At 59.4% G+C, this 22633-nt stretch overlaps 3 protein-coding genes across 6 annotated transcripts; 1 reads left to right on the top strand and 2 right to left on the bottom strand.

Moving 5' to 3' along the window:
* Nucleotides 1–4710: 4710 nt before the first annotated feature.
* Nucleotides 4711–13866, top strand: ACHE (acetylcholinesterase (Yt blood group)). 2 transcript variants are annotated; one of them, XM_064737605.1, is made up of 5 exons: nucleotides 4711–4775; nucleotides 8261–9827; nucleotides 11421–11587; nucleotides 13087–13253; nucleotides 13580–13866. In XM_064737605.1, the coding sequence occupies exons 2-4, from the start codon at nucleotides 8272–8274 to the stop codon at nucleotides 13206–13208; spliced, it is 1845 nt and encodes a 614-aa protein (XP_064593675.1). In that variant the 5' UTR covers nucleotides 4711–4775; nucleotides 8261–8271; the 3' UTR covers nucleotides 13209–13253; nucleotides 13580–13866. The 2 variants fall into 2 exon arrangements, with proteins under 2 accessions (XP_064593675.1, XP_064593674.1); XM_064737604.1 differs by lacking the exon at nucleotides 13580–13866 and having other exon boundaries at nucleotides 13087–13545.
* A 543-nt stretch (nucleotides 13867–14409) lies between these two features.
* On the bottom strand, nucleotides 14410–18304 carry CUNH17orf49 (chromosome unknown C17orf49 homolog). Of its 3 annotated transcripts, none has more exons than XM_064737596.1 (6): nucleotides 18166–18304; nucleotides 17450–17544; nucleotides 15514–15615; nucleotides 15240–15409; nucleotides 14558–14650; nucleotides 14410–14457 (listed from the first exon to the last, which is right to left on the bottom strand). In XM_064737596.1, exons 1-6 carry the CDS (start codon nucleotides 18184–18186, stop codon nucleotides 14450–14452), a joined length of 489 nt encoding a protein of 162 aa, XP_064593666.1. In that variant the 5' UTR covers nucleotides 18187–18304; the 3' UTR covers nucleotides 14410–14449. The 3 variants fall into 3 exon arrangements, with proteins under 3 accessions (XP_064593666.1, XP_064593667.1, XP_064593668.1); XM_064737597.1 differs by having other exon boundaries at nucleotides 14410–14454; XM_064737598.1 differs by having other exon boundaries at nucleotides 17450–17557; nucleotides 18166–18303.
* A 204-nt stretch (nucleotides 18305–18508) lies between these two features.
* Nucleotides 18509–21011, bottom strand: RNASEK (ribonuclease K). The gene is made up of 3 exons (XM_064737599.1): nucleotides 20764–21011; nucleotides 19409–19488; nucleotides 18509–18803 (listed from the first exon to the last, which is right to left on the bottom strand). Exons 1-3 carry the CDS (start codon nucleotides 20839–20841, stop codon nucleotides 18665–18667), a joined length of 297 nt encoding a protein of 98 aa, XP_064593669.1. The 5' UTR covers nucleotides 20842–21011; the 3' UTR covers nucleotides 18509–18664.
* Nucleotides 21012–22633: the final 1622 nt, after the last annotated feature.

The following is a 22633-nucleotide window of genomic DNA, read 5'->3' as shown; positions in this document are numbered from 1 at the left end:
TGTCCCCTCCCGATGTCCCTGTGTCCCTCTGTCCATCCTCACCTGTGATGGCACAAGTGAGGAACCACCAGGTGACCACCATCAGGACTGTCCCAATGTCCCCCTGTCCTCTCCCAATGTCCCCCTGTCCATCCTCACCTGTGATGGCCACCAGGTGAGGACCACCAGGACCCTCCCGATGTCCCCCTGTCCCCCTGTCCCCCTCACCTGTGATGGCACAAGTGAGGACCACCAGGTGACCACCAGCAGGTGACCACCAGCAGGTGACCACCACCAGGACCGTCCCAACGTCCCCCTGTCCCCCTGACCTGTGATGGCACAAGTGAGGACCACCAGGTGACCACCATCAGGACTGTCCCAACGTCCCCTTGTCCCCCTGTCCCCTCCCAATGTCCCCCTGTCCATCCTCACCTGTGATGGCACAAGTGACCACCACCAGGTGACCACCACCAGGTGACCACCATCAGGACTGTCCCAATGTCCCCCTGTCCCCTCCCAGTGTCCCCCTGTCCATCCTCACCTGTGATGGCCACCAGGTGAGGACCATCAGGACCCTCCCAATGTCCCCCTGTCCCCTGACCTGTGATGGCACAAGTGAGGACCACCAGGTGACCACCAGCAGGTGAGGACCACCAGGACCCTCCCAATGTCCCCCTGTCCCCTCCCGATGTCCCCTCCCAATGTCCCTCTGTCCATCCTCACCTGTGATGGCACAAGTGACCACCACCAGGTGACCACCACCAGGACTGTCCCAACGTCCCCTTGTCCCCCTGTCCTCTCCCAATGTCCCCCTGTCCATCCTCACCTGTGATGGCCACCAGGTGAGGACCACCAGGACCCTCCCAATGTCCCCCTGTCCCCCTCCCCTGTGATGGCACAAGTGACCACCACCAGGTGACCACCACCAGGACTGTCCCAACGTCCCCTTGTCCCCCTGTCCCCTCCCGCTGTCCCCTCACCTGTGATGGCGCAGCTCAGGGCCACCAGCACCGTCCCTCGTGTCCCCCCCATGGCCGCGGCCACGTCCTGTCCCCAAGTGGGGCCGGCGCCAGCGGTGACAGTGACAATATCTGGGGTGGGTGGGGAGGGGGACAGGGGGTGGCCCCGGACCTTTGTCCCCATGCAGGCGGGTGGGTGGGGGGTGGCGGGCGGTGACACACACAGGTGACACGCACAGGTGGCACGCGGGGTGGCACAGGCGGTGACACAGGCGGGTGGCACAGGGGGTGGCACAGGCGGTGACACAGAGCCGGAGAATGCGGCGGCCGCGCCCCGATCGGAGCTTCCTCCATCGGCGGTGTCACCGCACGGGGGGGGACAAAGGGGGGGACAGGGAGGGGACACTGGGGTGGGGACACTGGGGTGGCACCGAGATCCATGGGAACATTGGGGTGGGGACATTGGGGTGGGGACATTGGGGTGGGGACATTGGGGTGGCACCGAGATCCATGGGAACATTGGGATAGGGACATTGGGGTGGCACCGACATCAGTGGGGACACTGGGGTGGCACTGAGATCCATGGGAACATTGGGGTGGGGACATTGGGATGGGGACATTGGGGTGGCACAGAGATCTGTGGGGACATTGGGGTGGGGACATTGGGATGGGGACATTGGGGTGGCACTGAGATCCATGGGGACATTGGGGTGGGGACATTGGGATGGGGACATTGGGGTGGCACTGAGATCAGTGGGGACATTGGGATAGGGACATTGGGGTGGGGACATTGGGGTGGCACCGAGGTCCATGGGAACATGGGCATGGGGACATGGAGGTGACACTGAGATCAGTGGGGACCTTGGGATGGGGACATTGGGGTGGCATCAAGATCCATGGCGACATTGGGGTGGCACCGAGATCAGTGGGGACATTGGGGTGGGGACATTGCGGTGACACCAAGATCCATGGGAACACGGGCATGGGGACATAGAGGTGGGGACATGGAGGTGACACTGAGATCAGTGGGGACATTGGGGTGGCACCAAGATCCATGGGAACATGGGAATGGGGACATTGGGGTGGCACTGAGATCAGTGGGGACATTGGGGTTGAGGACATTGGGGTGACACCAAGATCAGTGGGGACACTGGGGTGGCACCGAGATCCATGGGAACACGGGCATGGGGACATGGAGGTGGGGACATGGAGGTGACACCGAGATCCATGGGAACATTGGGGTGGGGACATTGGGGTGGCACTGAGGTCCATGGGAACATGGGGATGGGGACATGGAGGTGACACCGAGATCAGTGGGGACCTTGGGATGGGGACATTGGGTTGGCATCAAGATCCATGGGAACATTGGGGTGGCACCGAGATCAGTGGGGACACTGGGGTTGGGGACATTGTGGTGACACCAAGATCCATGGGAACACGGGCATGGGGACATAGAGGTGGGGACATGGAGGTGGCATTGAGATCAGTGGGGACATTGGGGTGGCACCGAGGTCCATGGGAACATGGGGATGGGGACACTGGGGTGGCACCGACATCAGTGGGGACACTGGGGTTGGGGACATTGGGGTGGCATCGAGATGGGTGGGGACATTGGGATGACACTGAGATCAGTGGGGACATTGGGGTTGGGGACATTGGGGTGACACCAAGATCAGTGGGGACACTGGGGTGGCACCAAGACCCATGGGCACATGGGGATGGGGACATGGAGGTGGGGACATGGAGGTGACACTGAGATCAGTGGGGACATTGCGATGGGGACATTGGGGTGGCACCAAGATCCATGGGAACATGGGAATGGGGACACTGCAGTGGCACCGACATCAGTGGGGACACTGGAGTTGGGGACATTGGAGTGGCACGAGATCCATGGCAATATCGGGGTGGGGACATTGGGATGGGGACATTGGGGTGACACCAAGACCCATGGGAACATGGGCATGGGGACATGGAGGTGGGGACATGGAGGTGGCACTGAGATCAGTGGGGACATTGGGGTTGAGGACATTGGGGTGACACCAAGATCACTGGGGACACTGGGGTGGCACCAAGATCCATGGGAACATGGGAATGGGGACACTGGGGTGGCACCGACATCAGTGGGGGCACTGGGGTTGGGGACACTGGGGTGGCACCGAGATCTGTGGGGACAATGGGGTGGCACTGAGATCCATGGGAACATGGGAATGGGGACATTGGGGTGGCACCGACATCAGTGGGGACACTGCGGTGGCACCAAGATCCATGGCAACACGGGCATGGGGACATGGAGGTGGGGACATGGAGGTGACACTGAGATCAGTGGGGACATTGGGATGGGGACACTGGGGTGGCACCAAGATCCATGGGGAACATTGGGGTGCGGACACTGGGGTGGCACCGACATCAGTGGGGACACTGGGGTTGGGGACATTGGGGTGGCACCGAGATCCATGGGAACATTGGGGTGGGGACATTGGGGTGGCACCGAGATCTGTGGGGACACTGCGGTGGCACCAAGATCCATGGCAACACGGGCATGGGGACATGGAGGTGGGGACATGGAGGTGGCACTGAGATCCATGGGGACATTGGGATGGGGACATTGGGGTGGCACCAAGATCCATGGGCACACGGGGATGGGGACAGGGAGGTGGCACCGAGATCCTTAAAGTCAGGATGCCCCAGTACCCTCCCAGTTCATCCCAGTCCATCCCAGTTTGCTCCCAGTCGCTCCCAGTCCATCCCAGTTCATTCCCAGTCTCTCCCAGTCCATCCCAGTGCCCTCCCAGTATGTCCCAGTTTATCCCAGTCCCTCCCAGCCCATCCCAGTCCATCCCAGTTCATTCCCAGTACATCCCAATGCCCTCCCAGTATGTCCCAGTCCCTCCCAGTCTATCCCAGTTCATTCCCAGTCCATTCCAGTCCATCCCAGTCCTGTCCCCAGTCTATCCCAGTCCATCCCAGTATATCCCAGTCCATCCCAGTCCATCCCAGTCCATCCCAGTATCTCCCAGTGTCTCCCCAGGGGTTTCCCCCGTGACGTCACCACCCGCGCCAGCCAATGGGGGGAGGGGCGCGTGACCCTTGGCCGGCGGGAGCAGAAAAGGGGGCGGGGCCACACCTGGGGCCAGACGTGGGGCCACGTCATCGGCGGGAACCGCGACACGAGAGGGACACCTGGGGGGGGAGGGGACACACCTGGGGGAGGGGACACACCTGGGGACAGACGGACACACCTGGGGAGGACAGGTGTGGGCGGGAAAATTCCCCCAAAATTCCCAAAAATTGCCCCAAGCTTCCCCCAAAATTCTCCAAAAATTTCCCCAAGATTCCCCTAAAATTACCCCGACCCCTCCCCAAAATTCCCCCAAAATTGCCCCTAAAATTTCCCCTAAAATTCCTCCAAATCCCCCTCAAAATTCTCCCCCAAATTTCCTTAAAAATCCCCAAAATCCGCCCCCCACCCAATCCCCCCAAATTTCCTCCGAAATCCCCCTAAAAAATTTCCCCATAATTTCCCGAAAATTCTCCCAAATCCTCCCCCCCCTCAAAATCCCCTCAAAATTCCCCCAAAATCCCCCCCCCCAAATTCCCCCTGGGTGGGGGTTGGGCAGCGCATCCTCCTCATCCTCCCCCCCCCCCTTTCCCGGCTCGGGGTGGGGGAGGGGCAGCGCTGCCGCAGGAGGGGGAGGGGCCAAAGGAGCCGCCCCTCCCCTCCCCCCCCCCAATTTAAGGCCGCCCCTCCCCCTCCCCCACCCCCACCCCCCCCCCCCCGGTATTTTCCAGACGCCGGAGCCGGAGCGAGGCCGGAGAGAACGCGAGGAGCGCGAGGGGGTCGGTGCCGCCCCTCCCCCCACCCCCGCGACCACCACCCCCCCACCCATCCCCCACCCCCGCGACCCCTCCCCATCCCCCTCCCCCCACCCCCCCTTTGAACGATCTCTCCATCCGATGAGGCCCCATCAGCGCCCCTCCCCCCCCTCACCTACACCTGAGACCCCCCCCCTCATCGCCCCTCCCCCATCCTTGAGACCCCCATCCCATATGGCCCCTCCCCCACCCGAGACCCCCCCATCCTTCCCCCCATTGCCCCTCCCCCCCCACACACACCTGTGACGCCTCCCCCCCCCCCCAATCCGGGCCCCTCCCACATCGCCCCTCCCCCACCCCCGAGACCCCTCCCCATTGCCCCTCCCCCACCCTTGGGACCCCCCCATTGCCCCTCCCCCCCACCTAAGACCCCTCCCCACATCGCCCCTCCCTCCCCTCCCCCCCCGGGTACCATTTTGGGGCGGGGCTGGGTGGGGGGGGAGGGGTCCCTATGGATCTATAGGAATTTGGGGAGGGGTCGCTATAGGGGATTTACTTGGGGAGGGGTCTCTATAGGGCCGGGGAGTCCCTCTGGATATAGAGGATTTGGGGAGGGGTCCCTATAGGGGATTTGAGGAAGGGTCTCTATAGGGCCAGGGGTCTCTATAGGGGATTTGGGGAGGGGTCCCTATGGATCTATAGGGGATTTTGGGGAGGGGTCTCTATGGATCCATGGGGGACTTGGGGGGGGGTTCCTATTTGGGATTTTGGGGAGGGGTCTCTGTAGGGCCGGAGATCCCTATGGATCTATATGGGATTTTGGGGAGGGGTCTCTATGGGACCGGGGGTCTCTATAGAGGATTTGGGGAGGGGGTCCCTATCTATAGGGAATTTTGGGGAGGAGTCCCTATGGATCCTTGGGGGATTTGGGGGGTATTTTGGGGAGGGGTCTCTATTTGGGGAAGGGTCCCTATATGGGTCCTATAGGGGATTTTGGGGAGGGGTCTCTGTAGGGCCGGGGGTCCCTATAGGGGATTTGGGGAGGGGTCCCTATGGATCTATGGGGGATTTGGGGAGGGGTCCCTATTTGGGGAGGGGTCCCTATAGGGGATTTGGGGAGGGGTCCCCATGGATGTCCAGGGTCGGGGTCCCCCCCGTGCCCCCCCCCCCGTGGTCCCCCCCCCCCCCCCCGCCCCTCCCCCATTTCCGTTCGGGATTTTTGTTTCTATTTTGGGATCCAGCACCTGCCCAAAGGGGGGGGGGAGGGGCGGGGGGGAGGGGTCCTGTGGGCGGGGGGAGGGGCGCTGGGATCAACTGGGATAAATTGGGGAGGGTCTCTGGGGTGGGAAGGGTCACTGGGAGAAACTGGGATAAATTGGGGAGGGGTCTCTGGGTGGGCAGGGGGCACTGGGAGGGACTGGGATAAATTGGGGAGGGGTCCCTATGGGGTGGGAGGGGCACTGGGAACAACTGGGATAAACTGGGAGGGACTGGGATAAATTGGGGAGGGGTCTCAGGAGTGGGAAGGGGCACTGGGAACAACTGGGATAAACTGGGATTAATTGGGATAAACTGGGATAAATTGGGGAGGGGTCTCTCTGGGGTGGGAAGGGTCACTGGGATAAACTGGGATAAACTGGGAGGGACTGGGATAAATTGGGGAGGGGTCCCTGGGAGGGACTGGGATCAACTGGGACAAACTGGGGAGGGGTCTCTGGGTGGGCAGGGGGCGCTGGGATCAACTGGGATAAACTGGGGAGGGGTCTCTGGGGTGGGAAGGGGGCACTGGGAGGGATTGGGATAAATTGGGGAAGGGTCCCTGGGAGGGACGGGGATAAACTGGGATAAACTGGGGAGGGGTCTCTGGGTGGGCAGGGAGGCACTGGGAGGGACTGGGATGGACTGGGATAAATTGGGGAGGGGTCTCTGGGTGGGCAGGGGGGCACTGGGATCAACTGGGATAAATTGGGGAGGGGTCTCTGGGGTGGGAAGGGTCACTGGGAACAACTGGGATAAACTGGGATCAACTGGGATAAATTGGGGAGGGGTCTCGAACCCCTCAAAAATGGAACGGGGGGTCACAATGAGGTTGGGGAGGGGGGGGCAAAGAAATTGGGGACCCCTACCCAAAATGGAGACCCCTGCCCCAAATAGAGACACCCCCCCCCCACAAATGGGGGCCACCCCAAATGGGGACCCCTCCCCCAAATCCCACCCAATAGGAGCCCCCCCCCCAAAAGGGGGACCCCCCACCCAATTGGGGACCCCTCCCCACCCACCGGGAACCCCCAAACTTACCCCCCAAATGAGCCCCCTCCTCAAATCCCACCCCAGTTTGGGACCCCTCCCCAAATGGAGACCCCCCCCCCCAAATGCCCACGCAAATTTAGGACCCCTCCCCAAATGGAGACCCCTCCCCAAATCCCACTCTAATTTGGGACCCCCTCCCCAACTCCCTCCCAGTTTGGGACCCCTCCCCAAATGGAGACCCCTCCCCAAATCCCACTCTAATTTGGGACCCCCTCCCCAAACCCCTCCCAATTTGGGACCCCTCCCCAAATGGGGACCCCTCCCCAAATCTCCCCAGTTTGGGACCCCTCCACAATTGGAGACCCCTCCCCCAAATCCCACCCAATTTGGGACCCCTCCCCAACTGCGGACCCCCTCCCCAACTCCCACCCCAAATGGAGACCCCCCCCAATTCCCACTAATTTGGGACCCCCTCCCCAACTCCAACCCCAATTGGGGACCCCTCTCCAAATGGAGACCCCTCCCCAACTTTCCCCCCAAATAAGCCCCCTCCCCAAATGGAGACCCCTCTCCAAATGCAGACCCCTCCCCAACTCCCACCCCAAATGGGGACCTCTCCCCAAATTGAGACCCCCTCCCCAATTCCACCCCCAAATGGAGACCCCTTCCCAAATGGAGACCCCTCCCCAACTCCCACCCAAATTTAGGACCCCTCCCCAAATGGAGACCCCTCCCCAAATGGAGACCCCTTCCCAAATGGAGACCCCTCCCCAACTCCCACCCAATTTAGGACCCCTCCCCAACTGCAGACCCCTTCCCAAATGGAGACCCCTCCCCAACTCCCACCCAAATTTAGGACCCCTCCCCAAATGGAGACCCCTTCCCAAATGGAGACCCCTTCCCAACTCCCACCCAAATTTAGGACCCCTCCCCAAATGGAGACCCCTCCCCAAATGGAGACCCCTCCCCAAATGGAGACCCCTTCCCAACTCCCACCCAAATTTAGGACCCCTCCCCAAATGGAGATCCCCGAAATGCCCACCCAAATTTAGGACCCCTCCCCAAATGGAGACCCCTTCCCAAATGGAGACCCCCCTCCCCAAATGGAGACCCCTCCCCAACTCCCACCCAAATTTAGGACCCCTTCCCAAATGGAGACCCCCTCCCCAAATGGAGACCCCTCCCCAAATGGAGACCCCACCCTCAACAACCCCCAAGCCCCCCCATTAACCCCCCAATTTCTCTCTCTCTCTCCGCAGCCTCCGCCGCCATGGGGGGTCGCCCATCCCCACCGCCCCCCTCCCCCCTCCTCCTCCTCCTCCTCCTCCTCGCCCCCTCCCCAATTTCCCCCGCTGCCGCCGCCGCCCCCGAGGACCTGCTGGTCTCCACCTCCTCGGGCTCCATCCGCGGCTTCCACGTGCCCGCCGGCCCCTCCTCGCTCGCCGCCGCCTTTTTGGGGATCCCCTACGCCGAGCCCCCCTTGGGCCCCCTGCGCTTCGCCCCCCCGCGCCCCGCCCGGCCGTGGGGAGGGGTCCTGGACGCCCTCTCCCACCCGCACGCCTGCTTCCAGCCCGTGGACACCATGTTCCCGGGCTTCGGCGGCTCCGAGATGTGGAACCCCAACCGCGAGATGAGCGAGGACTGCCTGTACCTCAACATCTGGGCGCCGGCGCCGCGCCCCAAAACGCCGGCGCCGGTCCTGGTGTGGATTTACGGCGGCGGCTTCTACAGCGGCGCCGCCTCGCTGGACGTCTACGACGGGCGGTTCCTCGCCGCAGCCGAGGGCGTCCTGGTGGTCTCCATGAATTACCGGGTGGGGGCCTTGGGGTTTTTGGCCTTGCCGGGTCACCCCGAAGCGCCGGGCAACGTCGGCTTGCTGGACCAGCGCCTGGCGCTGCGCTGGGTGCAGGCCAACATCGCGGCGTTCGGCGGCGACCCCGGCGCGGTGACGCTGTTCGGCGAGAGCGCCGGCGCGGCCTCGGTGGGGCTGCACCTGCTCTCGGGGGGCAGCCGGGGCTTGTTCCGCCGCGCCGTGCTGCAGAGCGGCTCCCCCAACGGGCCCTGGGCCACGGTGGGCGCCGCCGAGGGCCGGCGCCGGGCGGCGCGGCTGGGCCGGCTGGTTGGGTGCGGCGGCGCCGGCGCGGGCGGCGCGGTGACCAACGAGACGGAGCTGCTGTCGTGCCTGCGCGCCGCGCCGCCGCCGCAGCTGGTGGAGCACGAGGCGGCCGTGCTGCCCCAGCAGGGCATCTTCCGCTTCGCCTTCGTGCCCGTGGTGGACGGCGAGTTCCTGGCCGACACCCCCGAGGCGCTGCTGGCCGCGCCGGGCCGCGCCGAGGCCGAGGTGCTGCTGGGCGCCGTGCAGGACGAGGGCACCTATTTCCTGGTGTACGGCGTGCCGGGCTTCGGCAAGGACAACGAGAGCCTGATCAGCCGCGAGGAGTTCCTGGGCGGCGTGCGGCTGGGCGTGCCGCAGGCCAACGAGCTGGCGGCCGAGGCCGTGGTGCTGCAGTACACCGACTGGCTGGACCAGGACAACCCGGTGAAGAACCGCGAGGCGCTGGACGACATCGTGGGCGACCACAACGTGGTGTGCCCGCTGATGCACTTCGCCCAGCGCTGGGCCGAGCGCGGCGGCACCGTCTTCGCGTACCTGTTCGATCACCGCGCGTCCAACCTGCTGTGGCCGCCGTGGATGGGCGTCCCGCACGGCTACGAGATCGAGTTCGTGTTCGGGCAGCCGCTCAACCCCGGGCTCAACTACACGGCCGAGGAGGAGGCGCTGAGCCGGCGCATCATGAGATACTGGGGGAACTTCGCCCGCACCGGGTACGGCCCGGGATGGGAGTGGGTTGGGTTGGATGAGTTGGGTTGAGTTGGGCTGGGATTGAGTTGGTTTGGCTTTGGATGGGATTGAGTTGGGTTGGATTGAGTTGGGATGGGTTGGGTTGGGATTGAGTTGGGTTGGGATTGAGTTGAGTTGGACTGGGTTGGGTTGGGATTGAATCACGGCCGAGGAGGAGGCGCTGAGCCGGCGCATCATGAGATACTGGGGGAACTTCGCCCGCACAGGGTACGGCCCGGGATGGGCGTGGGTTGGGTTGGATGAGTTGGGTTGAGTTGGGCTGGGATTGAGTTGGATTGAGTCGGGATGGGTTGGGTTGGGATTGAGTTGGGCTGGGATTGAGTTGTGATCAGTTGGGTTGCATGACCTTGGTTGGGTTGAGTTTGGATGAGTTGAGTTGTGATGAGTTGGGTTGGATGCCCTCAGTTGGGTTGACTTGGATTGAGTTAAGTTGAGTTGGGTTGGTTTGGATGCTCTCAGTTGGGTTGACTTGGATTGAGTTGAGTTGGATGCCCTTGATTGAGTTGGGTTGGACGCTCTTGCCTGGGTTGGGTTGAATTCTGATGAGTTGAGTTGGATACCCTCTCTTGAGTTGAGTTTGGATGAGTTGAGTTGAGTTTGGATGAGTTGAGTTGGATGACCTTGGCTGGGTTAAGTTGGATGCCCTTGCTTGAGTTGGGTTGGGTTGAGTTGGACACCCTTGGCTGGGTTGGGTTGAGTTTGGATGAGTTGGGTTGAGCTGGATGACCTTGGTTGGGTTGAGTTGAGTTGGGATGAGTTGGATGACCTTGGCTGGGTTGACTTGGACACCCTAGGTTGAGTTGAGTTGGACACCCTTGGCTGGTTTGGGTTGAGTTTGGATGAGTTGGATGACCTTGGATGGGTTGAGTTGGGTTGAGTTGGGTTGGACACCCTTGGCTGGGTTGGGTTGAGTTGGATGACCTTGGTTGGGTTGAGTTGAGTTGGACACCCTTGGCTGGGTTGGGTTGAGTTGGGTTGGACACCCTGGGCTGGGTTGGGTTGAGTTTGGATGAGTTGGGTTGAGTTGGGTTGAGTTGGACACCCTTGGCTGGGTTGGGTTGAGTTGGATAACCTTGGCTGAGTTGGGTTGGGTGACCTTGGTTGAGTTGGGTTGGACACTCTGGGCTGGGTTGGGTTGGGTTGGGTTGAGTTGGACACCCTGGGCTGGGTTGGGTTGAGTTGGATGACCTTGGTTGGGTTGAGTTGGGTTGAGTTGGGTTGGGTTGAGTTGGACACCCTGGGCTGGGTTGGGTTGGATGACCTTGGTTGGGTTGGGTTGGGTTGAGTTGGATGACCTTGGTTGGGTTGAGTTGGACACCCTTGGTTGGGTTGGGTTGAGTTTGGATGAGTTTGGATGAGTTGGATGACCTTGGTTGGGTTGAGTTGGGTTGAGTTGGGTTGAGTTGGGTTGGACACCCTGGGCTGGGTTGGGTTGGGTTGAGTTGGGTTGGGTTGGGTTGGGTTGGGTTGGGTTGAGTTGGGTTGGACACCCTGGGCTGGGTTGAGTTGGGTTGAGTTGAGTTGGACACCCTGTGCTGACCCGTCCCTCGCCGCAGTGACCCCAACGAGCCGTCGGAGCGCGAGCGGCGCTGGCCGTCCTACACGGCGTCGGGGCAGAGCTACGCCCGGCTCAACGCGCGGCCGCTCGCCGTGGCCCAGGGCCTGCGCGCCCAGGCCTGCGCCTTCTGGACACGGTTCCTGCCCAAACTGCTCAACGTCACCGGTGAGGGACAGCGGGGACACCGGGGACATTGGGGACATTGGGGACATTGGGGACATTGGGGGGACATTGGGGGCATTGGGGGCATTGGGGACATTGGGGACATTGGGGACATTGGGGACATTGGGGGACATTGGGGGCATTGGGGGCATTGGGGACATTGGGGACACTGGGGACACTGGGGACACTGGGGACACCATGGGGATTGGGGACACCAGGGGGATTTGGGGGACACCGGGGACATTGGGGACATTGAGGGGACATTGGGGAGATTGGTGACAATGGGGGATTTGGGGACACTGGGGACACCAGGGACATTGGGGACAGTGGGGACACAGGGGACATTGGGGACATTTGGGGGGATTTGGGGACATTGGGGACATTGATGGGATGGGAAACATTGGGAGGATTTGGGGACATTGGGGGACATTGGGACATTGGGGACACCACGGGGATTTGGGGGACATTGGGGACATTGGGGACATTGGGGACATTGGGGACATTGAGGGGACATTGGGGGCATTGAGGGGACATTGGGGGCATTGAGGGGACATTGGGGAGATTGGTGACAATGGGGGATTTGGGGACATTTGGGACATTGATGGGATGGGAAACATTGGGAGGATTTGGGGACATTGGGGGAATTAGGGGGATTGGGGACACTTGGGGACATTGGTGGAGACTGGGGACATTGGGGACATTGGGGACATTGGGGGGTTTTGGCAGCATTTGGGTTTTTTGGGTTTTTTGTTGTTTTTTTTTTTTTATTTTCTGGGGGTTTTTGGGGGTTTTGTTTTTTTGGGGATTTTTTTTGGGGCGCCCATGTCAGATTTTGGGGGCTCTGCAGGGCCCATGGAGGAGGTGGAGCTGCAGCCACACCGGGGATTTTGGGTGGTTTTATTGGGGTTTTTGGGGTTTTTTTGTGGGGTTTTTTGGGGTTTTTTTTGGGGGGATTTTTTGAGGTTTTTTTGGGGATTTTTTTGGGGATTTTTTTGGGGTGCCCATGTCAGATTTTGGGGGCTCCGCAGGGCCCATGGAGGAGGTGGAGCGGCAGCCACACCGGGGATTTTGGGTGGTTTTATTGGGGTTTTTGGGTTTTTTTTTTGTGGGTTTTTTTGGGTTTTTTTTTAGGGATTTTTGGGGTTGTTTGGGGATTTTTTTGGGGGATTTTTTTGGGGTGCCCATGTCGGATTTTGGGGGGCTCCGCAGGGCCCATGGAGGAGGCGGAGCGGCAGCCACACCGGGGATTTTGGGTGGTTTTATTGGGGTTTTTGGGGTATTTTTGTGGGGTTTTTTTTAGGGATTTTTTTGGGGGTTTTTTTGGGGTGCCCATGTCGGATTTTGGGGGGCTCCGCAGGGCCCATGGAGGAGGCGGAGCTGCAGCAGCACTGGGAATTTTGGGTGGTTTTATTGGGGTTTTTGGGGTTGTTTTGGGGGTTTTTGTTGGGGATTTTTTGGGGATTTTTTTGGGGTGCCCATGTCAGATTTGGGGGGCTCCGCAGGGCCCATGGAGGAGGCGGAGCGGCAGTGGCGCCTGGAGTTTCACCGCTGGAGCTCGTACATGATGCGCTGGAAGAGCCAATTCGAGCTCTACAGCCGCCAGGAGCGCTGCCAGCCCCTCTAGGGCACCCCAAATCCACCGGGGACACCCCAAAATCCATCCAGGAACCCAAAATCCAGACAGGAATCGCAAATATCCACCTAGGATACCCCAAAATCCATCCAGGAACCCCAAATATCCACCTAGGATACCCCAAAATCCATCCAGGAACCCAAAGAATCCACCCAGAAATCCTAAAAATCCACCCAGGAACCCCAAAACCCAACTGGGGCACCCCAAAATCCATCCAGGAACCCAAAATCCATCCAGGAACCCAAAATCCATCCAGGAACCCAAAAAACCTCACCCAGGAACCCCAAAACCGCCCAGGGCACCCCAAAATCCATCCAGGAACCCCAAAACCGCCCAGGGCACCCCAAAATCCATCCAGGAACACATAATCCATCCAGGAACCCAAAAAACCTCACCCAGGAACCCCAAAACCCAACTGGGGCACCCCAAAATCCATCCAAGAATCCTAAAATCCATCCAGGAATCCCAAATATCCACCCAGGATACCCCAAAATCCAGCCAAGATACCCCAGAATTCATCCAGGAACCCCAAAACCACCCAGGGCATCCCCAAAATCCATCCAGGAATCCCCCAAATCCACCCAGAGCATCCCAAAATTCACCCGAGACCCCAAAAATCCACCCAGGAACCCAAAAAAAACCTCTCCAGGGACACCCCAAAACCCACCCAACACCCCCAAAATGCCCCTGAAACCCCAAAACCGCTCCCAGACCCCCCCCCAAAATCGTCCTCAGGCACCCCAAAAGAGCCCGGGACACCCCAAAAATCGATCCCAAAATTCCCCCCAAAACCCTTCAGGACCCCAAAATTTGGGGGCTCCCCCAGTCTCGTCTTCGGTGTGACCCCAATAAAGGCTCAAACCCAAACCTGACTCATGGGGGGACCCCAAAAAATGGGGGGACAACCCTGAAAATGGGGGGAGAACCCCAAAAAATGGAGGCAAAACCCCAAAAAATGGGAGAAAACCCCCAAATTTTGGGCAGGGGGGGGGACCCCAAAATCGAGGCAGGACCCAAATCACCACACAGACACAAAACTGGGGGGGAGGACCCCAAAATTTTATTGGGGGACACAAAGTGTTGGGGGGGGGGGGTCCCCAAATTTGGGGACGACCCCAAAAATTGGGGTGGGGACCCCAAAATTGAGGGGGATCCCCAAAATTTTGGGGGTTCAGGGAGAAATTTGGGGGTGTTTTGGGGGGGGTCTTGGGGGTCCTTTGGGGGGTCCGACTTCAGGCTGCTGGAAAAAGGGGAAGGGGTGAGGGGGAACCCCCAAATTTTGGGGGAGTCCCCCCCAAATTTTTTGGTTTTTTTTTTTTTTTTTGGGGTGGGGGTCGTACCCTGGTCGAAGTTCAGCTTCTTGGGGGGGGGGTCCCCAAATCCTTCGACGTCCACGAGGTCCCCGGGGGGGTCGGAGTCACTCGGGGGGGGCTCTGGGGGGGACCCCAAAATTAATTTGGGGACCCCAAAATTAACGGGGAGGGCCCAAAGACATCCCAAAATTAATGGGGGAGAACCCAAGGGAACCCCAAAATTAAAGGGGAAGCCCAAAATTAATGTGGGGGGGTTCCCCAAAATTAAAGTGGAGAGACAAAAAAAAAAAAAATCCCAAAATTAAAGGGTGGGATCCCTAAAATTAAAGAATGGGGGAAAAGAGACCTCAAAATTAATGGGGGAAGGGGGGTAAAAAAACACCAAAATTAAAGGGGTTGGGGATCCCAAAATTAATTGGGGGGGGCCTAAAATTAATGGGGGAGGGAAAAGAGACCCCAAAATTGGGGGGGAGTGGGAAATCCCAAAATTAAAAGGGAATATAAACAATGGGGGGAAATTAAATAATATCCAATTAAATAACGGGGAAAAAGAGACCCCGAAATTAATTGGGGGGCGCCCCAAAATTAAAGGGGAGGGACCAAAAAAAAACCAAAATTAAAGGGGAGGGGTCCCCAAAATTAAAGAACGAGAAAAAAGAAATCTCAAAATTAAAGAGGGGGGAACCCCAAAAACCCCAAAATTCCTTACCAGCCACCTTCAGCTTCTTCCCGGGGGGCCCGGGGGGGTCGTGGGGAGCCCCCCCAGATCCGGGGGGGTTTTTTCGGGGTCCCTTTTTGGGGGAGTCGGCGCCGGGCGGGGGCAGGGGGACCCCGCTGTCCTCGTAGGCTTTGCGCTTGGCCGCCGCCTTCAGCTGCGCCCTGAGGGGGGTTTTGGGGAAATTTTGGGGTTTTTTGAGATTTTTGGGATTTTTTTTTGGAGGGGGGACACCCCAAAATTTCCCCCCCCCGGGTCCCCCCCTTACACCGTGCGGTCCTTGATGAGGGCGCTGAGGCGGTTCAGGTCCTCCCCGAATCGCGACACGGCCCCGCGGAGCAGCGCCAGCTCCGGCTCCGTCCAGCGGGACCTGGGGGTTTTTGGGGGGTCCACAGGAAATTTAGGGGGTGCTGGAAGGGTCTCGGGGTGATTTGAGGGGGTTTTGGGGTGATTTGGGGTGATTTGAGGGGGTTTTGGGGTGATTTGAGGGGGTTTTGGGGGGTTCAGGTCCTCCCCGAATCGCGACACGGCCCCGCGGAGCAGCGCCAGCTCCGGCTCCATCCAGCGGGACCTGGGGGGTTTTTGGGGGGACCCCGGAAATTATGGGGAGATTTGAGGGAATCTGGGGGGTCCTGGAAAGGTCTCGGGGTGATTTGAGGGGGTTTTGGGGTGATTTGAGGGGGTTTTGGGGGGTTTGAAATCGTGACACAGCCCCGCGGAGCAGCGAGAACTCCAGCTCCGTCCAGTGAGACTTGGGGAGTTTTGGGGGGACCCCAGAAATTTTCGGGGGGATCTCGGGGAAATTTGGGGGGTTGGATGGAATCTGGGGGATCCTGGAAGGGTCTTGGATTGATTTGAGGGGGTTTTGGGGGATTTGAGGGGATTTGGGGGTGTTTGAAATCGTGACACAGCCCTGCGGAGCAGCGCCAGCTACAGCTCCATCCAGTGAGACTTGGGGGATTTTGGGGGGATCCTGAGAATTTTGGGGGGATTTGAGGGAATTTTGGGGGGTCCTGGTGGAAATTTTGGGAAGTTTTGGGGAGATTTAAAGGGGTTTTGGGGGGTTTCTGGGGGGATTTGGGGGGTTCAGGTCCTCCCCGAATCGGGACACAGCCCCGTGGAGCAGCGCCAGCTACAGCTCCAACCAGTGGGACCTGGGGGATTTTGGGGGCATCCTGAGAATTCTGGGGGGGATCCCCGGGGATTTTGGGGGTCCAAAGGGAATCTGGGGGTCCTGGAGAAGAATTAGGGGGATTTTGGGGGGATTTGAATGGGTTTTGAGGGGATTTTGGGGGGTTTGAAATCGTGACACAGCCCCACGGAGCAGCGAGAACTCCAGCTCCGTCCAGTGAGACTTGGGGAGTTTTGGAGGGGTCCTGGAAATTTTAGGGGGATCTCGGGGATTTTGGGGGGCTGAATGGAATCTGGGGGGTCCTGGTGGAAATTTTGGGCGATTTTGGGGGGATTTGAAGGGGTTTTGGGGGGATTTTGGGGGGTTTGAAATCACAACACGGCCCCACAGAGCAGCGACAACCCCCTCAAAACCTCCCATGGGGACTCCAAATTTCCCCAAAATTACCCCAAAACCGTCCCAGGACCCCCCCAAAACCTCCTCAAATCTCCACTGAGGACCCCAAACTTCACCACAGGGACCCCAAACCCTGCCAGGACCCCCAAGAATCCCCTCAAACCCTCCCCAAATCTGCCCAAATTTCCCCCAGTCCCTCCCAGTTGCCCCAGTTCCCCTCACCCGCGGGGACTCCAAATTTCATCACCGGGACCCCAAATCCCCCCAAATTTCCTCCAAATCTCCCCAGGCCTCCCTCAAATCTCCTTAGAATGGCCCCAAATCCCCCCAAAATTTTCCCCAAATCCCCCCAGGACCCCCCAAAACTTCCTCAAAATCCCCCGGAAGGACCTCAAATGTCACCCAAATATCCCCCAAAACTCCCACAAATCTTCCCCAAATTTCCCCCAAAACCCTCCAGGACCCCCCCAAAACCTCCTCAAATCTCCCCTGGGGACTCCCAAATCCCCCTCAGGACCCTCCAGAGGCCCCCAAATCCCCCCAAAATCTCCCCCCCCCCAAGGACTCCAAATACCCCCAAAACTGCCCCAAACCCCCCCCAAAATTTGCCGAATTTTTCCCAAATTTTCCCCCAACCCCCCAGGACCCCCCAAAATCCCCCCAAATCCCCCCTCACCCCGCGGGGGAGCTGTCGGTCCCCGGGTGCAGCTGCATCGTCAGCTCCCCCAGCCGAGTGAAGGCGGCGCCGGCGGCCGAGAAAATCTCCCCGACCTGGAACGGCAAACTGGGATAAACTGGGATAAACTGGGAGGGACTGGGAAGGGATTGGATGGGACTGGGAGCCCAGACTGGGAGCTGGACTGGGACCAGTAAAACCCCACTGAACCCTAAACTGGGACCAGTACCGGGATCAAGACCTGAACTGGGACCAGTATGAGGATCAGAATCTGAACTGGAGTGACACCTCACTGGGATCCAAACTGGGACAAGTAACAGAATCAGACATGAACTGGGACCAGTAACACCAAACTGGGACCAGTGACCCCACAATGAAACCCAAACTGGGACCAGTACCGGGATCAAGACATGAACTGGAACCAGCAGCAGAGCTGGGATCCAAACTGGGACCAGTGAAATCCCATTTAACCCCAAACTGGGACCAGTATCAAGATCTAAACCCAAACTGGGACCAGTAAACCCCGAACCCCCCGGAACCTTCTACAGCAGCCACTCCCCTATCCGGACCCCTCCAGAGTACGGACCGGAAGTGGCATCGAACCGGAAGCGCCTCCCCCCATTCCCAACCCCTGCCCCACTCCTTATCACATTCCTCAACAACAAAAAAACCCCAAAAATTCCCAAATCCGCCCAAAATTGCCCAAATTCCCTCACTTTAGTGGATGCTGACGTCATGGCCGCCGTCCCCGGCCCCTCCGGCCGCCGCCGCCGCCGCTCCGGCTCCTCGATGATGGCGGCGGGGGGAGGGGGACGCTCTGCCCCGCGCGTCTCGCTGGTACCGCCCTCGCGAAGCCACGCCCATTTCTTCTGGTTGGTCAGCTCCGCCTAAACCCCTCCCACTCCCCCCGCCCATTTCCGCCTCCCGCGGCCGCTCCGCTCCGCCGTCTCGTTGATCCTCAATCTCCAGCACCCCTAAAATCTCCATTTTTCACCCCAACATCGCCGTTTTTTAACCCAAAATCCAACTTTTTTCCCCATAAATCACCTTCGCGATCAATCCACAACAACTCTCTTTATTATCCGAGCCCATCCGCGCTTCTCTGCGGCGCTCAGGGCGGGAAAGAATTGGTCCTCCAAAGGCGGCGGAATGCGGGGTTTTTTTGGGGGTGAAAAACGGGGAATTTTTTGGGGTGAAAAACGGGGATTTTGGGGCTCAGCGCACCATGTACTCCTTGCGCTTGTTGAGGCGGGTCTGGCACAGGGAGAAGCCGCCCAGCAGCGCGTAGAGCCCCGCGGCGATGAAGCAATTGTAGCTGACCTGCTCGTACAGGCGGTAAATGCGCTCGGGACCGCTGAAAAAAGGGGAAATTTAAATATTTTTGGGGTGAAAAATGGAGATTTTGGGGGTTTGGGGGTTTGAGGGGGGGTTTGGGGGGATTTTGGGATTTTTGGGGGGGTTAGGGTTTTAGGATCTCCCTTAAAATCCATAAATTGACCTCAAAATCTCTCCTAAAGTCCCCAAAATTCCACCAAAAATTCCCTCCAAAATCACACCCAGGACCCCCCCAAATCTCCCCAAATTCCTCCCTAAATCTCCCAAAAATCCCCTCAGGACCCCCAAAATCCCCCTCAGGACCCCCCAAAATTCCCCCAAATCCCCTCAGGACTCCCAAAATTCCCACAAATCCTCCCAGGACCCCTCAATTCCCAAAATTCCCCAAATCCCCCCAAAATTCCTCCCCCAAATCCCCTCAAATCCCTCCCAGGACCCCCCAAATCTGCCAAATTTCCCCCAAATTCCACCCAGGATCCCCTAAATCCACGCAGGACTCCCAAAATTACCCAAAATCCCCGCCCAGGACCCCCCAAATCTCCCCCAATTTCCCCTCAGGACCCCCCAAAATCCCCTACAATCCCCCAAAATCCCCCCAGGACCCCCCAAAATCCCGCTCCTCACCCCTTGAAGTCCTCCTCAGTGAAGGGCACGTCCTCGATCAGCACAGCCGAGTGCACGTTGAAAAAAATGCCCAGCAACACCTGGGGGGGAAATTTGGGGGGTTCCTGAGGGGGTTTGGGGGGTCCTGAGGGGATTTGGGGAAGTCTGGGGAGTCCTGAGGGTCCCTCAGGAGGAATTGGGGGAGTTTTTGGGGGTCCTGAAGGGATTTGGGGGTTCCCAGGGGGGATTTTGGGGTCCAAAGGGTCCCTCAGGGGGATTTTGGGGGGGGTCCTGAGAGGATTTGGGGGAAATTTAGGGGAATTTGGGGGTTCTGGGGGTCTCTTAGGGGAATTTGGGGGAAGTTTAGGGGTCCAGATGGGATTTGGGGAGAGTTTGGGGGTCCTGGGGGTTCCTTAGGAGGATTTAGGGAGGTCCTGATGGCATTTAAGGGGAATTTGGGGGGGTCCTGGAGGGATTTGAGGGTCCTGGGTGGGTTTTTGGTGGGGGGGGGGGCTTCAAACCTTCCAAAATGTAGATGAGACCCACCCCCCCAAAAAAAAAACCCCCAAGCCCCTCCCCCACCCCCCAACTTCCCCTCAGCTGCCCCTGAGTCACCCCCGGCCCTTCCCCCACACCCCAAAAACTACAAATTCCCCCCAAATCTCCTTGGGACACCCCAAAACACCCAAAAAAATCCCCCAAAGGGACCCCCAGGAACCCCAAATTGCCCCCAGACCCCTCCAAAAACTCCCCAAGTTTCTTCTCAGTTCTACAAGGATCCCCCCAAAATCCCCCTCAAAACCCCTCAAATCCCCCCCAAAACCCCTCCAAATCCTTCAAATCTCCCCCAAAATCCCCTTTTAACCCTTCAGAACCTCTTCAAACCCCTCAGAATTTCCCCCAAAACCCCTCAAATCTTCCCCAAAATCCCTCCCGCCCCTCACGGCGCCCCCCATCCCCTCACGGCCCCTCAGAACAACCCTCAAACCCCTCAGAATCCCCTCAAAATCCCTTCAAGCCACCCCAAACTCCTCCAAATCCCTCAAATCCCCCCTAAAATCTCTCCTAGAGCCCCAAAATCCCTCAGAATTTCCCCCAAGGCCTCTCCGGGACCCCCAGAATTCCCCCCAGCCGCCCCCATCCCCTCACGGCTCCTCAGAGCCCTTCGGAACCCCCCATCAAACCCTCGGAGTTGCCCCCAAAATCCCTCCAAAGCCCCCTAAAATCCCCTTTTAACCCTTCAGTACCTCTTCAAACTCCTAAGAACCCCCCCAAAATACCCTTTTAACCCTTCAGAACCCTTTCAAACCCCTCTGGGACCCCCCAAAATCCCTCACGCCCCTCACAGCCCCCCCCATCCCCTCACGGCCCCTCACCAGCATCACGACGCCCCAGGCGCTGAGGACGAGCCCACACGCGGCCATTTTGGGCCCGCAGCAGAGCAGCGACACCATGGCGATCCCGGCGAATCCCTCCTGCTGCTTTTTTGGGTTTTTTGAGGGGGGTTATGGGTTTTTTTAAGGGCTTTTTTTCGGATATTTCCGCAAGCGCGCAGCGCCCCTTTCGCTGCTGCGGGGCCGAGCCGGCGCAGCAGACTGAGGCCACGCCCCCTTTGCGGAGCCACGCCCCCTTTGCGTGACCATGCCTTTTACACTTAGCCACGCCCATCACGACAAGCCACGCCCCCTAGAGCGGCACCATTCTCACGCGCGGGGGCGTGTGATTGGTTGTTGGGCGGTTTTGGGGGCGTGGCCGCGTTGTTTGGCCACACCTACCGGGCCCGCGCGTGTCCTCGGCGTCCCCTGGGTGTCCCCTGGGTGTCCCCTAGGTGACCACGCCTTCATCTGACGTCACAAGGGGTGTCCCCCGTGTCCCCCTCCCCCCCCCCGCACAGTAAGAGTCAAATTTCTAAAATTGGGGCGCTGGCCCTTTAAATTCCCCTCCCCCCCACCTCGAGGTCACATTGAGGTGACATCTCGGGGGGGGGGGAGGTTTGGGATAAAAATAGCACCAGGCACGCGCCCGCCCCTCCCCCACCCTCCCTGGGGACGCCCCCAAACAAAACGGGAGTGGGGGGAGGGGAGGTGACGTCATCCCCCCCTCCCAAATTTCCATTTTAGGGCAAAACCGCGGGAATTGGGGGAGGGGTATTGGGGGGGCCGGGGTGGGAATTTGGGGGGTCCCTGGGGGGGGGAAGGGAATTAGGGGGGGTCCTAGGTTGTGGGAGGGGCGGGAATTTGGGGGTCCCATGGATGGGGGAAGGGCAGAAAATTGGGGGTCCTAAAGTGGGGGAGGGGCAGAAAATTGGGGGTCCCTAAGGGTGGGGGAGGGGCTGGGAGGCGAAATTCGGGGGTCTCTGGGGTGGGGGAGGGACGAGAAATGGGGGAGGGGTCACCTCAGGTGGGGGGAGGGGCGGGGTCACCCCAGGCCTTTCCCCTCCCCCCCCCCCCCCACCCAACCCCACACAAGGCAAATGCAGGAAAAAAGGAGGGGGCGTGGCTTCGGCGATGGGGCGTGTCCGAAGTGGGCGTGTCCCTGCCGAGCCCCGCCCCCTCGCCCCCCGCAGCCGCCTCAGACCCCCCGGGACCCCCCAGGAGCCGCCGCCGCCTCCCGGAGCCGCTCTCGGCCCCTCCCCCACCCCCACCCCTCCCCCCACCCCCGCTCCGACCCCTCCCCCACCCCGCGCGAGACCCCTCCCCTAATTAATGACCCCCGCCTGACCTTAATTAACGCTAATTAGGGGCTTGGATAGCTCTAATTAGCTCTTTATTAGCACTAATTAACCTTCTGGTCACCCCCATGGGATCTTCAGACCCTTAATTAACCCTTACTTAATCCTTAATTAACTCCCTGACCCCCTCCGGACACTCCCCGGGCCTTAATTAATACTAATTAATGCTTGATTAGCGGTAATTAACGATTTATTAGCATTATTTATCCGTAATTAACATCCTGGTCACTCCCGACCCCCAATTAACCCCTAATTAATGCTTAATTAGCTCCTTGCTCCCCTCCGGACACTGCCCGGGCCTTAATTAACCAGTAATTAACTCTTAATTAGCCTTAACTAACCTCCTGGCCACACCCACGGGATCCTCCAACCCTTAATTGACCCCTAATTAATCTTTAATTAACTCCTTGCCCTTTCTCCGGGATATCCCCGAGCCTTATTTAATCCTAATTCACCACTAATTACCCTTAATTAACCTTAATTAACCCCCCGTATTCCCCACGCGGGACCCCCCC

This window comes from Zonotrichia leucophrys, unplaced genomic scaffold (assembly GCF_028769735.1).
Source record: "Zonotrichia leucophrys gambelii isolate GWCS_2022_RI unplaced genomic scaffold, RI_Zleu_2.0 Scaffold_88_184519, whole genome shotgun sequence".
NCBI classification, from domain to species: domain Eukaryota; kingdom Metazoa; phylum Chordata; class Aves; order Passeriformes; family Passerellidae; genus Zonotrichia; species Zonotrichia leucophrys.
Note: the sequence above shows the minus strand (reverse complement) of the source record. Positions and strands in the feature narration are given on the sequence as shown.

What these genes read in the sequence shown, in the direction of transcription:
- CUNH17orf49 (XM_064737596.1), bottom strand. Translation starts at nt 18,186, where the DNA reads ATGACGTCAGCATCCACTAAA. An exon ending in TGACGTCAGCATCCACTAAA is followed by an intron (nt 17,545 to 18,165) that starts GTGAGGGAATTT and finishes TTGCCGTTCCAG; the next exon opens with GTCGGGGAGATTTTCTCGGC. An exon ending in GAAGAAGCTGAAGGTGGCTG is followed by an intron (nt 14,651 to 15,239) that starts GTAAGGAATTTT and finishes GGTCCCCCCCAG; the next exon opens with AGCCCCCCCCGAGTGACTCC.
- ACHE (XM_064737605.1), top strand. Translation starts at nt 8,272, where the DNA reads ATGGGGGGTCGCCCATCCCCACCGCCCCCCTCCCCCCTCCTCCTCCTC. An exon ending in GGGAACTTCGCCCGCACCGG is followed by an intron (nt 9,828 to 11,420) that starts GTACGGCCCGGG and finishes CCCTCGCCGCAG; the next exon opens with TGACCCCAACGAGCCGTCGG. An exon ending in CAAACTGCTCAACGTCACCG is followed by an intron (nt 11,588 to 13,086) that starts GTGAGGGACAGC and finishes GGGGCTCCGCAG; the next exon opens with GGCCCATGGAGGAGGCGGAG.
- RNASEK (XM_064737599.1), bottom strand. Translation starts at nt 20,841, where the DNA reads ATGGTGTCGCTGCTCTGCTGCGGGCCCAAAATGGCCGCGTGTGGGCTC. An exon ending in CCTGGGGCGTCGTGATGCTG is followed by an intron (nt 19,489 to 20,763) that starts GTGAGGGGCCGT and finishes TTTCCCCCCCAG; the next exon opens with GTGTTGCTGGGCATTTTTTT. An exon ending in ACTGAGGAGGACTTCAAGGG is followed by an intron (nt 18,804 to 19,408) that starts GTGAGGAGCGGG and finishes CCCTTTTTTCAG; the next exon opens with CGGTCCCGAGCGCATTTACC.